General features: G+C 33.4%; 1 protein-coding gene across 4 annotated transcripts in view; it reads left to right on the top strand.

Annotated features, from left to right (window-relative positions):
• The window catches only part of LOC145693544 (NAD(P) transhydrogenase, mitochondrial-like), a 98,672-nt gene extending 83,793 nt beyond the window's left edge, over nucleotides 1-14,879 (top strand). For all 4 annotated transcript variants that reach the window (XM_081769629.1, XM_081769628.1, XM_081769627.1 and 1 more), the window contains exons 20-21: nucleotides 6,829-6,997; nucleotides 13,108-14,879. In XM_081769629.1, coding sequence (XP_081625755.1) covers nucleotides 6,829-6,981 — 153 coding nt within the window. In that variant the 3' untranslated portion in view covers nucleotides 6,982-6,997; nucleotides 13,108-14,879. The remainder of the gene's footprint in view (nucleotides 1-6,828; nucleotides 6,998-13,107) is intronic.
• The last annotated feature ends 574 nt before the right edge of the window (nucleotides 14,880-15,453 follow it).

The following is a 15,453-nucleotide window of genomic DNA, read 5'->3' as shown; positions in this document are numbered from 1 at the left end:
TAAGTTTATCCTTTCAAATATTCCTGGCTAGGTATTTTGGTTTAGACTTGGCTGATAGTGATAGGATGGTTTTACCGACAGGCATACACAAGATGTTTCAAAACAACACCGGCAACGTTTGGGAGGTAATTCCTCACACCAAGATAAGACAAAAAGTATAGAACAATTTGGGTGCACAAATGCTTCCTTTCGGAGTTGTAGGTTGCCGAAAACTTGAAAAACCGAACTTTAAAGGTCCATAGCTCCCAAACTATGGGACCTATCGTAGTCGGGTCAAAACTTCACTTAGGAACTACTACGTGCTCTATCCAAATATCCATGTTTCAGAATCCTGTGGTACTTCCGCAACAATTTTTATAGAGGTAGTTGGTGAGTACTTCAAGTTATATGCCCGCAGCCAAACTCCCTCTACAAAAATTGTTGCGTGAGTACCTTAGGATTCTGAAAATGTATTTTTGGATAGCGCAAATATTAGTTCCTAAGTGAAGTCTTGAACCGACTACGGTAGGTCCCATAGTATTGGAGCTATGGACCTTTAAAGTTCGTTTATTCATGTTTTCGGGAGCCTATAACTCCGAAAGGAAGCATTTCTATACTCACTCAGGTTGGTCTATACTTTTTGTCTTATCTTGGTGTGAGGAATCACCTCCCAAACGTTGTTGATGTTTTGAAACACCCTGTATATCATTTGTTCATTATGTCATTTGTTCAGTTCTAATACTCCACTATTACTACCGACTATAAATGTGTTTTATAATTGTTGTAAACAGGGTTGGCTGGTTTAAACCAAGGTGGTTTAAACCATGGTTTAAACCAGCTGGTTTTTTTAAAAAAAACAACTGGTTTAAACCAAAAAACAAAAAAATGTTCGTAAAAGGGTAAGTGTTTGTAAAATCTTGATGAATACACATTTGTGGGTTATCACGTTTCACTCCCGTATATTATTCGTATTATATTCAGACCTAAATTCCCCATTCATTACTCAAAAAGAATATACTACAAAAGCAACTTTTTTTTTATAAGTTTATAAATGTTTATTTTGTGATTTTTTGTAGTTGTCATTATTGTTATGTAATTGCAATCGAAGAAAAATTCTAAATATTGTTTCGTTTCAATGTTTACTATTGATAAAATACATCGAAAATGCCGTACTTTTTGTGTGTGTGGGGGGGGGGAGTCATACAGACCCTACGAGAGGCATTTAGTGAAATAAGTATCTTTGGTATCTATTTATGTATAAATGAGTCTGAGTCAAAGTGGACTCAAATAGAGATGCAAGGGCTCGGAAAAAAACCGGCTTTTTTGGAAAAAAACTCGGTTTTTTCTGCTTTGCTTTTTTGCTTCGGAAATTTTGGGCTTTTTTCAAAATACTGCTTTAAATTGATGAAACAGACTTTGTATCGCTTCTCTATAACACAAAAAATCATTTAATTAGTGGTTGATGCTGATAATAATATAAAACATCGAAAATAAACTATGAATTTCGAAAAAATATTTCAAAATGCCGTGGTTGTTTTTGGAAATGCCAAAAACCCGTTTTTTGGGGGATGTTTAAACCAGGCTTTTTTGGTTTAAACCAGGCTTTTTTGACTTAGATTTTTTGCTTTATGTATTTATATTACATATTCACAGAAATAGCCTAAGTTTGTTTCGCCTTGATGTTATTATGCAACAGCGGGGTTATGCCGGAAGAACTCCCATAAGCTTAAAGAAGTGCGGTCAGTAAATTTCTTAAGTTGAGAATCTCCCGCCCTAGCCACTGGGAAAATCCCGTCATTACTTGAAATGTAAGACAATAACGGGAAAATCCTGTTATTGCTTTGCATGTAAAATTTAAAGGTCAACGTACCATAATCAGTACGCTAAAACTGAGGTATTAAATTACAAATTTAGTACCGGTACGTAGATATCATTGAAAGTCCAATCCAAGCTAATGTTGGAAGCTACGTAGGCAATCGATAAATTTTGCCAATTTCTATCAATATATTTAAGCAATATTGGCTTCTTTACAAAACAACACGCATTTAGGCATGTAGAAATATACAATTTGGTTTGTTTTGTATATTTAGGCTTAACATCCTTACGAAATACCGAGGTTATCAAGGAGAAGACTTTCGCTTAAACTGACATCCGAACCGCTACTTGGGTTACGCATGAAAGAAGGATTGTGGTTCGACCGAGAATTGAACATGGGACACCTTGATTAAAAGGTGAAAGGGAAATAAAACTGTTGCAGGTGGTTTGATATCTGGAAACGTTACCATGAAGTTCACACGATTCGCATTTTTCATTCTTTTTATTTTTGTGGTTTAAACCAATTATTAAAAAAAAAGTTGGTGTAAATCAGCCAACCCTAAAAGTAAACACTTCTTCTTAAAGAATACACAAATAACTAGCAAAATAGTATGTAGTATTTTTACTTCAAAATATTCCATACCCTCTTTTTGAAACAAAATAAAATTAAAATAAAACATAAGAGAAATACTTAGATTTATATGATACACTTAAAGGCTGCACATCTAGAGCTTTTGGTTCTGTATATTCTTGAAATTCTACAGTTAAGTTTTATAGAACCACCATCACAGTTTACCCAATCCTCAAGTTTTCTGAATTTTTAACAAGAGGGATTCAACATATCATTACGGAACCCCCCCCCCCCCAAAAAAAAAAAAAAAAGACTACGGAATATATTTAAGTTAAGCTAAATACAACTGCACAACAAACATGACTGAGTGATTAGCTTTTGCGCTTCTATCGGGAAGTCCGGGATTCAACCAGCATTCGACCATTCTGTCAAAGCTTTTCTTCATTCCATCTGTGAATGTAGAAATAGTGCGTGTACTGTGAGTTGGGCGACTTCCTTTTATATTGTTTTTAAATCGTTATTATTACTAATTACCAGCAGTGACGGTTTTGCGAAGGTTACGGGGGCGGTCTTTCGGACTGAAGCCCGTTCCCCAAAGTTACGGAATGTCTGCAACAAACGAAATATCTATTATTTATGCCTTTACTCATAAACTTTAAGCTCCCGTCAAATAAAAATTACGAATGTTTAAAAAAAACTAAACATTAGTAAGAAACCCTTCCCAAAATACTTTTCTAAATCCGTCACTGATTCTCAGTATAAAATGATTTTTAAAGTTGTATGCGAAAGATTATTGCTAAACATATAAACGAAACGTAATATTAGTTATGCCTGTACTCATAAACTTCAAGAACTTCCCAAATAAAATTAGGACTTTTTAGGAAACGAAACAATCAGAAAAAACCCTCCTAAAGTACTTTTCTAAATCCGCTACTGATTATTTGTATAAATTGGTATTCAAGGTTGTGTCCGGAAAATTATTGCTAAATCACTTCACAGCTACAGTATAACAGAAATGTGGAAGTACGGTTTGACATATATTGAAAAACGTACGCTTTGACGGATAAATAGAAAAACGGGCAAGTTTAACTTTTGCGCTAGAAGCTAGAGTACTAAAAGCTCTTAGAAATGAAACACGGATGACAAACTAGAGAAGAAAAAAGATATCGATAACTCAAAAGTTAAAATAAAGTTAAATAGCCTCTAAAATTGCCCTCAAATACTACATTCTTCATGTTAGCTGTAATTCGTAAAACATGTGCTCCATCCATCTTGATGGTGAATTTCAGAGCGAAATATCACATTCAGGTCATGGAATTCTTATCTAACTATAGAATATACTATAAGAAAGCTATTTAGATAGAAAAATCATGAAGTTGAAAAAAGCCAAAATTTCCAAAATTCTCGTTTTTTTCCTAAAAAAGCCGGCTTTTTATGTGAAAAAAACCATCGATTCAAAAAAGCCGGCTTTTTTGCATCTCTAGACTCAAATAATTCTATTTTTATTCACTTTTCTTATTGATATGCAGATTAAGTCGGTGTATTTCTTTAATTTGAACCAATAAAAGTCGTTGTTAACTAACTTGAACTAAATTAGTTCTTCTGTACTCCGTAGTACTTTGAAATTGTTCATATGTAATTCTGTGTAATGGTTTCACTTGTGCAACTGTTTATCTTTTTGTCCTTCTCAAATGACTCTTGACAGTTATATTAAGAAGCATGTAAAGATCAGTACAACGTATTTTTTTTATCAGGATTCCTTCATGAGTGAGTCGGCAGACGTATCGCATTTGTGGCCAATTAGTCCTGGTTCCGAGTTCAAATGGAGGACAGTTTCTCTCGGATGTAACTCGAGAAGCGGTTTTTATTCCGCTTTAAGCTTATGTGACCCCTTCCAGCATAACCCGGTTGTTGCATAATAACATCAAGGCGAAACAAACTTATTTCTGCCCATATATGATATGAATATATAAAGGAAATTATTTAAACCATAAAAACCTGGTTTAAACCAAAAAAACCTGGTTTAAACCAAAAAAACCGGTTTTTTGGTTTTTTTAATAAAAACCATGGTTTTTGCCAACCCTGGTTGTAAATTAGTTATAAATTATTTAAATTCATCTTATATAATGGCTCTTAAACAGACATAAAGTTAAAAGCATTATTGTTGCTTGTTGTTTAAATGTATTTAATATGTGTAAATTTCTATATGAGCTAATAGCACTTATCTAATGACAGGAATGAATATTCCCATAAATTGTGCTTTAAAGTAGCTATACACAGAATCTATTAATTGTGTTGTTGTTTAATATTATACAATAAAATGGTTAGCTAACATTCCTCAACTCTTTCATTACTAACCAAATATATAGTCTCAATATTCATATTCAATATATTCTTATATTCTTAATATTCAAAGTAAGTGTTAACATATTTTATTTCTAAATATACGAAACAATTACAAATGAAGAATTAGATGACTATTAAAAGAATAAAAAAAATCAAGATTCCCTGTTACATCCAAGGAGTGGAACTTGGGAAAATCATCACAGAGGTTGCTTGCTCCGTTTTCGGCGTTAGCATACATGGTGGGTACATCAGAGCAAATTGAAATCCAGAGGTCATATGCCGACATTTCAAACAAAAAGTAATTATAAAGTCCAAGAAGAAAATCAGATGATAATCTTGGCCTGCCGCTTAGTAAAATCTTATTTGCCAACAGAATTTGGGGTGAGTGGACCTCGCAGTCCAATCACCTTCCCATGGTGAGCTGTGGGTTATTTAGAAGGCATCATAAGCTATGAAAATAAGCAGAGCACTGGACAGTAATTGAGGAATTGTTAGTAATTAGAAAGGCAAATCTTTTATTTAGTCTTTCATGTCAGAAAACTTTGGAATAAAACTCAGTCAAAACCATTTGGAAAACATCAATAAGAAAAAAGACAAATTTTAGCCTAAAATTGATAAATTTGGTAAAAATCCTAAGTAAACAGCTTAGGAAACCATCCCTGAGGCATGAATTTAACATATATGTCATAAAGAAAACATCAAACGACCATAATACAGAAAAAATACATAAAATAGCTAAATAATGACATTTTTGTGAGATTGTTGTACATGTTGCATAACCAAATCACCATCAAAACTTCAAGACTGATGCGCACTACCTGAACGACCTCCAAAAACTCTGAAAAAAAAATGTACTTTTTTTTTCGCAAATGGCCACTTTTCAGCACTACCAATCTTAATATTTCGAAAAAAAATTCATTACACCTTCCTACACACTGACCTTTTTCCTGTGGCGTCCACATTTTTCGTCATATCTGAATTACCGGGACAATAGAGTTATCACATATTGAAATATGTTTATTATCTAAAATTTCGTTGTTCAAAGTTGTAAAGATAATTTGTGGATACCCGATATATGTATAGAGGGTGAACCATTTATCTTGATACGCCGCTATAACTTTTAAACTAATAGATACGGGGACATTGTTTGACGTACTCTGCAATACCGCCGAATACAGTGTGTTGCCAGCTCAACATAGTTATATTTTTTCAGCTGGCACTACGTCAGTTTATTATCTATGTCTAATCTACATGTAAAACGAAAACTTCTTATTCCACACTTATTATGCAGTGGTACAAACTAACGGCGCTACAGTATCACAAACATCGAAAAACATTCAAATTTTGGAGGGGTCTACAATAGTAATTATGCAAGTGACACGGACGGGGTAACGAACATCCAAAGTAAAATAGTGTCGAATACTATGGTCAATAATATGACGTATTTCGAACAACAAACAAAACTACAAGAAACTAAAAATTTTACTTTTTTCAAAGGACTTTATTTCGAAAAAAAAAAATGTTTTGGTAAGTTTCATATATATAAAGGCTTTTGAAAGAAGTCGAATTTTCGGTCGCTTACATCTTTGTTTTATTCATTTAAAATCCGTCGATCGTAGTATTCGCCACTAGAGTGCTTTGCATGTATATATATATATACGTAGAATGACAGCACATTCTGAGCTTCAGACAATACTGATCACGAGTATTATTTTCACGAGCTTCGACTTTTTGTTTGGATTATTTTGCTTCATAATCTTTTTGTTTAAAGTTCGCGATTGTATTCCTGTTTGCATTATCATTATGGACGGTAAAACTTTTCCCTAAATTGCTACACCTGTTGATTTTCCATGACTTGGCTGGTTTTACATTTTCATCTGATTCCTTGATGAAAATTGACCCTCAGTCTTCAGCAACCATGCATAGAACAAAACAAAAAAATCCTGTTTTAAGAAACAAGTTAAACCAAAGCGTAAAATAAAGAGACTTAAGAAAAAAATTAAATCTCTTAAAAGGTAATTTTTGACATATAGTAATTATGTTACAGTATAATTTTGTGTTTTATTAATGTCTCTGTGTATTAGTAGTATGTAACTAAAGAATTTAATTGTTTGCAGGTAATAGTGATGAAACGATCATTGGGTGTAGGCTATGCAGCCGTAGACAACCCGATCTTCTACAAGCCGAATACATCAATGTTGTTAGGAGATGCCAAGAAAACTTGCGACGCTCTACTTGCGAAGCTCAAGGAAACGTTAGGCGAAAGCTAAGGAAAAGGTCTTTTAGGTCAGTGCTGTTTTTCTTAATTTTAGTTTTAATCAATGTCTTTGTTTATAAGAGCTGTATTCTTCCACTAAAACGCCTGCTTTATATATATATATATATATATATATATATATATATATATATATATATATATATATATATATATATATATATATATATATATATATATATATATATATATATATAATATATAATATAGCGCGCTGTTGTTTTGTGTTTTTGTTTTTACTTTCCTATAAAATAACAGACACCAGACGTTTCGTTAAATTTTATATTAACTCTTAGCTTGCTTTTCCCCTTGCGTATATATAAGGCAACCGAGAAAGTTCTGTCACTTTTTGTGGAGGTCAATATTCAATTGGCCCTCACACCGTGAGTTGAATGCAAATAGTGATAAGGTGAAGGTCAGTTGTTTGTGTGGGTGTATCCAACATACTACCTGGTTGTGGCAGTTGAATTACACCTGAACTTGCGTAAGGACAGAGTGAACATGGGACCTTCACAGAGCGTCATAAGGGCGTGTATGCTCTACGAGTTCAAACTTCGGTCAAACGCCGCTGCAGCGGGGCGGAAGATATGCGAGGCCTTTGGTGAGCGTGTCGTGATTACGCGGACAGTGCAGCTGGAGTTCAACAAGTTTAAGGACGGTGATGAAACACTCAAAAACGCACCACGTGCCGGAAGACAAACACATGTACAAAATGAAGATCTTCAGACAGCAATTGAGAAGAACGGTGGCCAGACATGTGAGGAACTGGAACTACAGTTCAGTGTGAGTGGAGAAATCATTCGGCAACACCTCCATCAACTTGGGAAGCACTATAAATTGAATCGATGTGTCTCACATGATTTGACTCCAGGCCAGAAGGCAACACGAGCAGACACCTGTGTTTCTTTGCTGTCTCGTCTGAGGAAGAAGCCATTTCTGGACAGGGTATTAACATATGATAAGGGTCTTCTATGAAGCTTCACGGTGCCATTATCATTGATTAATATCCCATGAACCGGTTCTAAAAACAGCTGAAACAATCACCGCACCAGAAGGTCCTCCTGTGTGTTTTGTGGACTTCTCGCAGCATCGTGCATCGAGAACTGCTACCATCTGATCAGAGCATCAAATTAACTGTGTACTGTCAGCAGTTGAGCCGTGTTCAAGAAAAACTCAAAACTAGAGCCAGCACTTCTGAATCGCAAAGGGGTCCCCCTGTTACAGGTAAGCCCCACGTAGCTAGGATGATCCGAGACACCATTTTACGCCTTGGATGGGAAACACTATTGCATCTGCCATACTCCCCGGGCAGTGATTGCACCGTCTGATTATCACCTGTTCCATTCCTTGGACTATCACTTGAGGACGCCAGTTTAAATCCCTAGTAGGGATGCAAAATGCACTTGATACCTTCGCTTCACGGCCCACCAAGTTCTACTGCGATGGAATCCATGGCTTTCCAGAACGTTTGCAGAAGGTCGTCGTTGCTGATGGTGACTATTTTTGATCTTCCAGGGTCTTAGGTGACATATCAATGTTCGAATGTGGTGGATGAAAAAAGGACAGAACTTTCTTGGTTACCTTTATATTTCCCGTCATCACACCACGTCCACAACAGAGCTGCAAACGTAATGGACTATTTTGTGTGTAGTACAGAAAGGGAGCGGAGCTAGGGAACTGCGGTCTCTTGGCGTTCAAAGGGGGATATGAATGTCCAACTATTGTAGACTAATTTCCAGTAATGTGACACTTTAAACAATATCAAAGAAGCAGCTTCTTTAGCAGCAAAAAATAGGAGAATGTAATAGTTTTCACTCGCCGAGTTGGTTATCTGGATTTCTTATTATCTTAGTTTCATATAATAAAAATCAGCTAATGAGGCAATCAAAATTACGTCTTTCCAAGATCGTCCCGAGGGAGAAGAGAGGTTTAGAACTTTTTCCTTGAGATTCTCAAGTTAACTCAGGACAAAATAGCATTTCCATTTATTTTCAGGTCTTTTGAAGAAGTATATTATCTGATTTTTCTTTCAAGTTACTGCTTTCCTGCACAAATAAACTGAATATTTGTAAGAAAAGTGATTGTGAAAAACTCAGGAAAATGTTAGAATTGATTTTCCTATTTCAACATTCTGCTTTAACACATGTGGAATAGAAAAAGACGAGTATGTTTATTTGTAGTAACGTACGCTCAACTTTAACACTAATATAAAACAGTGCGTATTATATATTTATATGTCAATAATTTCAAATTCTTGACTTCTGTTTAAGACTTGAATGAAGCCTTAAGAAGTGAAGAAGTTTAAATTATTGACGTGCATATAAATAATATGCACCAAAAGAAGATAGATACATTATTAAATAAGTGCACATAAGCAAATGTGAAACTTGAATACATCAAATATAGTGTGCGTGGAGAATATGCTTTTCTCTTTCGGCGATGACTGGTGATATAAAAATAAACGATAGATTCCAGTTAAGTTCGAAAAATAGATAAAGCAAAATGCATAACCAGCAAATCATGCTAAATTTCACTTGTGCCTAATTTTCAATAACATGGCAAATAGAAATTTGCCTAATAATAATAGTAATAGGCAAAATCTAAATTCACTAATTATAATTCAAAAGTACAAAAAAAATTTTCCTGATTCTCGAAAAACTATTAACCATTTCAAGACAGGGTTCGCACAGACGTGGAAAATCAGGAAAGTATTGAAAAGTTCTTTAATATCAGAGAGACAAAATAGTCGTTCTCAATAATGAATGCAACTTTGAAGTAATAAAATTATTTGGGATTTAGATATCAATCAACACAGCAGAATAATAGGTTACAGTGCATTGAGTTATGCATGTCAAGATGTGTTCTGCTATGATTTATGGTTGGGTTCTTAATTAACTCTGAAGTCAGTGAGCTACAGCATCTTGAATCCCTTAATGTAAACAGTGTGGCGTCTCTGACTTTGAGCTCAGATACGTAAGTCGTTTTAACATACTTTTTCTATATATGTTGTGCGTATGCTGAAACATAATCCTTCGACACAGGTGTACTGATTTTATTTATTTATTAAATTTTTTTGAGAGAAGTTTTTTATTATTTTTCCAGTCGTTCCACGTAAATTTCATTAGTATCTAACGACAGTCTTCGGAGCGAGACCATGAAACTTCTTAATGACTGCCAGTGTTCATACCGTGATTGTGTGTATGATTACGCATAATTTCGACAAAGATGCACTGATTTGGTGATTTACTTTTTGCAAAAGTATGCTCTCGCTGTGGTTTCATATAAATGTCATTAGGATCTGATGATAGTTATCGGAGCTAGGCTATGAAACTCCTCAACGGTTGATAGTGTTAATATTGTAATTAACCGACTTCATTGTGGACGTGCTCATGCGTATCTTCAACACAGATGTACCGATTTTGATTATTCTGTTTTTAGTTTCAAGAAGTACTTTTTTTGTTCTAGTTGTTGTTACAAGTTCCACATAAATTTTATCAGCATCTAATGACAGTCTTTGGAATTGGACCAGCTTTGATGTTAACGGCCGTGTGTATGTTCACGTATAATACCGTGTGTATGTTCATGTATAATTTCGTATCGGCTAGACTGATTTGTTTATCTGCCATTATCGGCAGGTCAGTTGCCGTAGCTGAGAAGCTTTCATGCTCCACGGTCTTCCGCTGAACTTTTCGTCTTCACGTACGAGCTTTCTGTTTTGATATCGTCCATTAATTATAGTTTCTTTTGTACCCTCCTTCTCTTTCTTGCCACCATACTCTCCAACACATTCCTCATGATACAGTTCCTTCTTAGCCAATATCCCAACCAGTTTCTCTTCCTCTTCTAAATAATGTCTAAAACTGTTCTTTTCTGCCTTACCATTTCTAAAATCTTTTCATTCTTTTTTCGGTCGACCCAGCTAATTCTCTCCCTTCTTCTTCACATCCATATTGCGAAAGCTTCCAGACGTTTTTCATCATTTTTGTCACACATGTTTCCTGGGCTGATCCACTTTATAGGAAGTTATTGCCCTACTTTTGGTTTAGGTATTTAACTAAACTAATAGGGTTAGGAAAAAGTGGAAAAATTAAAGAAACTTTTGTCAGGGAAAACAATTTACAAAGATCTGTGGGAAAGTAAAAATTATTAGATGGTAAAAACTTGTATGTTTACTAACTGAGTAAACATTCAAAGCTCCAATAAAATCCTAGACCCATTCAACATCACTCCGAAGTACTGATGTAGGAGCTACAATAAAATATTATTATTATTATTATTATTATTATTATTATTATTATTATTATTATTATTATTATTATTATTATTATACAAGCAAATCAAATCTCGGAAAGCATTTTTCTTTCTTTCAGTCACCTCCCTTACGGGAGAAATAAATGAAGTTCCAGCCATTAGGGCCTTGTGGACTATGTCACTATATTTGTTTTTAATTATAAATTGTTTCAAATAAGTAAATGTACTAAAATGGCACGAGCCAAGATGGCCGAATTTGCCTGTTTTAAATAAAATTGTTTATCACACTATTAATGTAATAATACAGAAGGATAAGCGGCGCATGAACATATTGAAAATGCATATAATATATTAAAATTGTAATAAATAATAAAATTGTCCAAAGTAATGAATTGTAAATAGTAAAAATTGAATAAAAGAATTAGAGCAAAGCTCCCCAATACTTAGTGTTTACAGCGCCCAACCCTATCTTTTCCTCGGAAAGCATTCGATGTATTTTACTTCAACGACAGACGTGGGAAATCGTATCCATAGAATCCATTAAAACAAAAATCAAGAATTGCAATTGCAATTGCTTAATAAAATACGATTAGTTTCTATGGTTAATGAGAAAGTTTACTCTGGGTGAAAACTGTTATTACTTAATCCTCTTACACAAACTAGCTATGATTTCTGCATCACGGAATTCTATGGGTCTTGTAATATCTTTAATAAAGTTGTTATATTTTTGTTTTAGTAATTAGTTAAATTTTCGTGTACTCATTCTGTATTTGTAATTGTTTTTATTGTAGTTTAAATAAACTTCGTTGGCGGTCATATAAATAAATACTTATATGTTAGAAGGGAAAGAAGCACAATATTAGCAGTAATGTAGAACTAAAACATATTCGGAGAAAAGGTGACAAAAAAGTAAAATTTTGTATTGTTGAACTTCCTCTGTCGGACTACAAATTAGAGAAAGACATACTTTTGCTTTAAAAAAAATAACGTAAATAATAATGTTTAAATCGTTTAAGTTACGCTATAATAGACTGGGAAGTCTTCGGGTTTAAAGTAAGCACAGAGAGATTAAAATACAGGATTTCTTTTAAAATATAGAGAAACTAGCTCCTTAAAAAAAAATTGCTTCCAAGTGAAGCCCCAACGGACTTGCGTACATTGTGACTTCTTCCTTTAATTTTGTATATGGTGTTAGCTGGCATACTTGGTGTACTATTTTATATCCACCCGGAGGATGGATGGAAGCAATTGTATCTCTTCGATCATGAGTAATAATGCAAAGTTCCAAAAGTTTCAGTTTCAGTTCTCAATATTGGCTGTGTTGAAAAGGGGTAGGTTGATGTGTATTATTCGTTTATTTTCATGCTTGTCTTTCTTCGGTATATTGTTTATTTTTTCTCTTTCTTTCGTCTTTCTTCCTTTTTTCTTGTTTTCTTGCTTTGTCTTGCTTTTTTTTCTTTCTTGCTTTCTTTCAGGAATTTAAACAAGACGCATATTTTTAGGTCAGGGCAAAATATAAGCATTTTAAAATGTAGCGAAATGAATTCTTCAAAAATCATTGCTTTTAATTGAAGCTCCAATGAACCTACTTCGTTATGAGTTTTCCTTTAATTTTGTATATAGTACTAACTGTAGTATGTATAGCATATTTTTTGGAAATTGTCAGTACTGGCGGAAGCTTCACTTACGCAGTAATTTCAAATATTTAGATCATCTCATCTACTGTTTTTCAAATCAACATAGAAATTTTCTTGTATTGTTAAGCCATTTTAGCATCTGGTATTTTATTATTATTAAGGTAAAATAAACAGCATACGTAGGATTATTCATATTAAATGTATTGAAAATGCATTAAATATTATTATTACAGGTACCTGAATTCTATGTGATGAAGTAAAAAGAAGGAAGGCAAGGACCAAGATAATGCGTTTATGCTGTTAACACTGCGAAAAAAAATGCCCACCTAAAAAGAATCAAATGTTATATTTGTACAAAAAGTGGGATGTAAAAAATCCAGGGGTGTGTGACCTGTGTGTATGTAAATAATGAATTCTGAATCTGAATAGTGTATATTTTGCACACTAGGTTCAGATGTCATATTAGACTTGAATTTGTGAGGCAGCTTACCTACCACTGATGTGTGATTCAGCTATAACACAGATTTACTAAAGAGCGTTAACCTTATGCAAATGGTTACCGTTCATTAAATATAAGTTGTAAATCCGATAGAATCATAAACATATAATTGAGTGAAATATGTTCCAGAATTTGTAGAAATACTTTTACGAAAGTCGTAAGTGGGCTGTAAATTCATTTTGTAATTACTTATATTTCATGGTCTTAATGAGAGAAATGCAAATTTAAAAAAAGCAATATGAAGACAATATCTACCTCAATTCCAAATTTAACATTATAGCGTTCTGTAATACATGTTTTGGCACTCGTAACTGTTTTATAATTGCACCGACGTGACTGTGGACTAGTAATAATATACCAGTGATTACAGAAAATACATTGAATTTTTTGTGTGGATTTGTGGAGATGGTAACGAACCATTTAATCGTAATATATAATGGTATTTGTGATAAAAGTTTATGCTATCGGTATTTTAATTATTATTATTATGCTGAGATTATAATAATTAAAATACCGATAGACTTGTAAGAGTTAATAAAATACTTCATGTTGTTTTGGATAAGATATAAAAGAGTTGTTAAACTTGGGATTAATTTTGCTCACCGTAAGAAGTGAAGAAATAAGTCATTTGCGAATATTTATATTTATGGAATTGGGACTTCTAGTTTCATGATTGCATTTTAACAAATATTCCTAACATGTGAAGGTATGTTTTCAATATCTTATCATGGCTGTGAATTTTCATGACAAAGAGTTTGAAATCAAATTATATGTATATATATTACGACATTCTTACATTTTCAAGTCTTAGATTCTGCTGGAAACTGGAAGCTCCTGATACAATCATAAAAAATGCCTGGTATATTAATAGAATTTAAGCTATTCTTTGTTGATTTCGCATAAAAGAAAGCAAATGCAAAATAATCATTATCTTTGTTTCTTCATGTTCAACGAAGTGACGAAAAGAAAGACGTATAATAGTGAGCAAAATTGTTAAATTTCGTAAAATTGGTTTATGCAAGAATGCTAGTTTTCTTATAATCAAATTAATTTCTGATTATGTGTATATTGGTTTCTTCTCACATACAATTAAATTATAGTCGGAAAATAAAGCGCGCGCACACAAAAAAAATCATCTTGCAGATGGTGAATTGATAACTAAGCGTTACGTTAGTGACTTAGTATCCAAATTTGTAAATTGAATTAGGTCTGTCCTCAACGACACACTTCAGTGGTAGCTAAGAAAGACAATTGATATACCTGTACACATTAAAACCTTGTTCATTCACTACAATTTATGATGACAATTTTATCTTCAATTGGTCTTTTTTCTATAGCTTTTTTCCTAGTTAATGCAAAGCCCTTTAAAAAATGCTTTTTTTTAGGTCTTATTTGATCATCTTTATACGAATTTTGATATCGAGAATAACTAAGCAACAGCAGGTCTTGTAAATTATATTTCCCCTGATGAAACAATTTATGAAAAATAAAAATATTTATCATTTACGTGTATTTTTTATTGGAAATTTTAGACCTTTATTTTCATGAAGTTAATTTTTTTTTTTCTTTCTTCTGTGTTTCTTGAAGTTAAGAATTTTGCATACATGGGGAGATTCATAAACAAAATTGGACCAAAAAGAATAATTTAAACGTAAAGTTGTAATAAAATGTATTAATAAGTTATTCATTGAACACTGAACAAAATTCGTTTCTAGTTTTCCAAATATATGCTGTTAAGATTGAGTTCCTACTAACACGGAAGTTGTTTCCAGCGTTTTTTCAAGACACACACATACAAAGGGCGTTCAAGTCAAACTAGGCGTATTGCGTTTATAAAATAAAAGAAATTTCAAGAAGTGAAAACTCTTTTGACATAATCCCTTTTGTATTTATACATTTATCTCATCGTTTAACGGATGCTTGAATAGCGTCGGCATAATAATAATAATAATAAGGTAAATATGCTTGCACCATCCTAGGACAGCCTGCTTAACTTAGTCATTACGATATGCATATTGTAATATTCGTGTGGGTTGAGAATGACAGTCAGAGATTCTAGCCCTTCACCTAATTTATTTTA

This window comes from Thermobia domestica, chromosome 8 (assembly GCF_964235325.1).
Source record: "Thermobia domestica chromosome 8, izTheDome1.hap1.1, whole genome shotgun sequence".
Lineage (NCBI taxonomy): Eukaryota > Metazoa > Arthropoda > Insecta > Zygentoma > Lepismatidae > Thermobia > Thermobia domestica.
The sequence above is the reverse complement of the archived record's forward strand: the minus strand, read 5'-3'. Positions and strand labels throughout refer to the sequence as shown.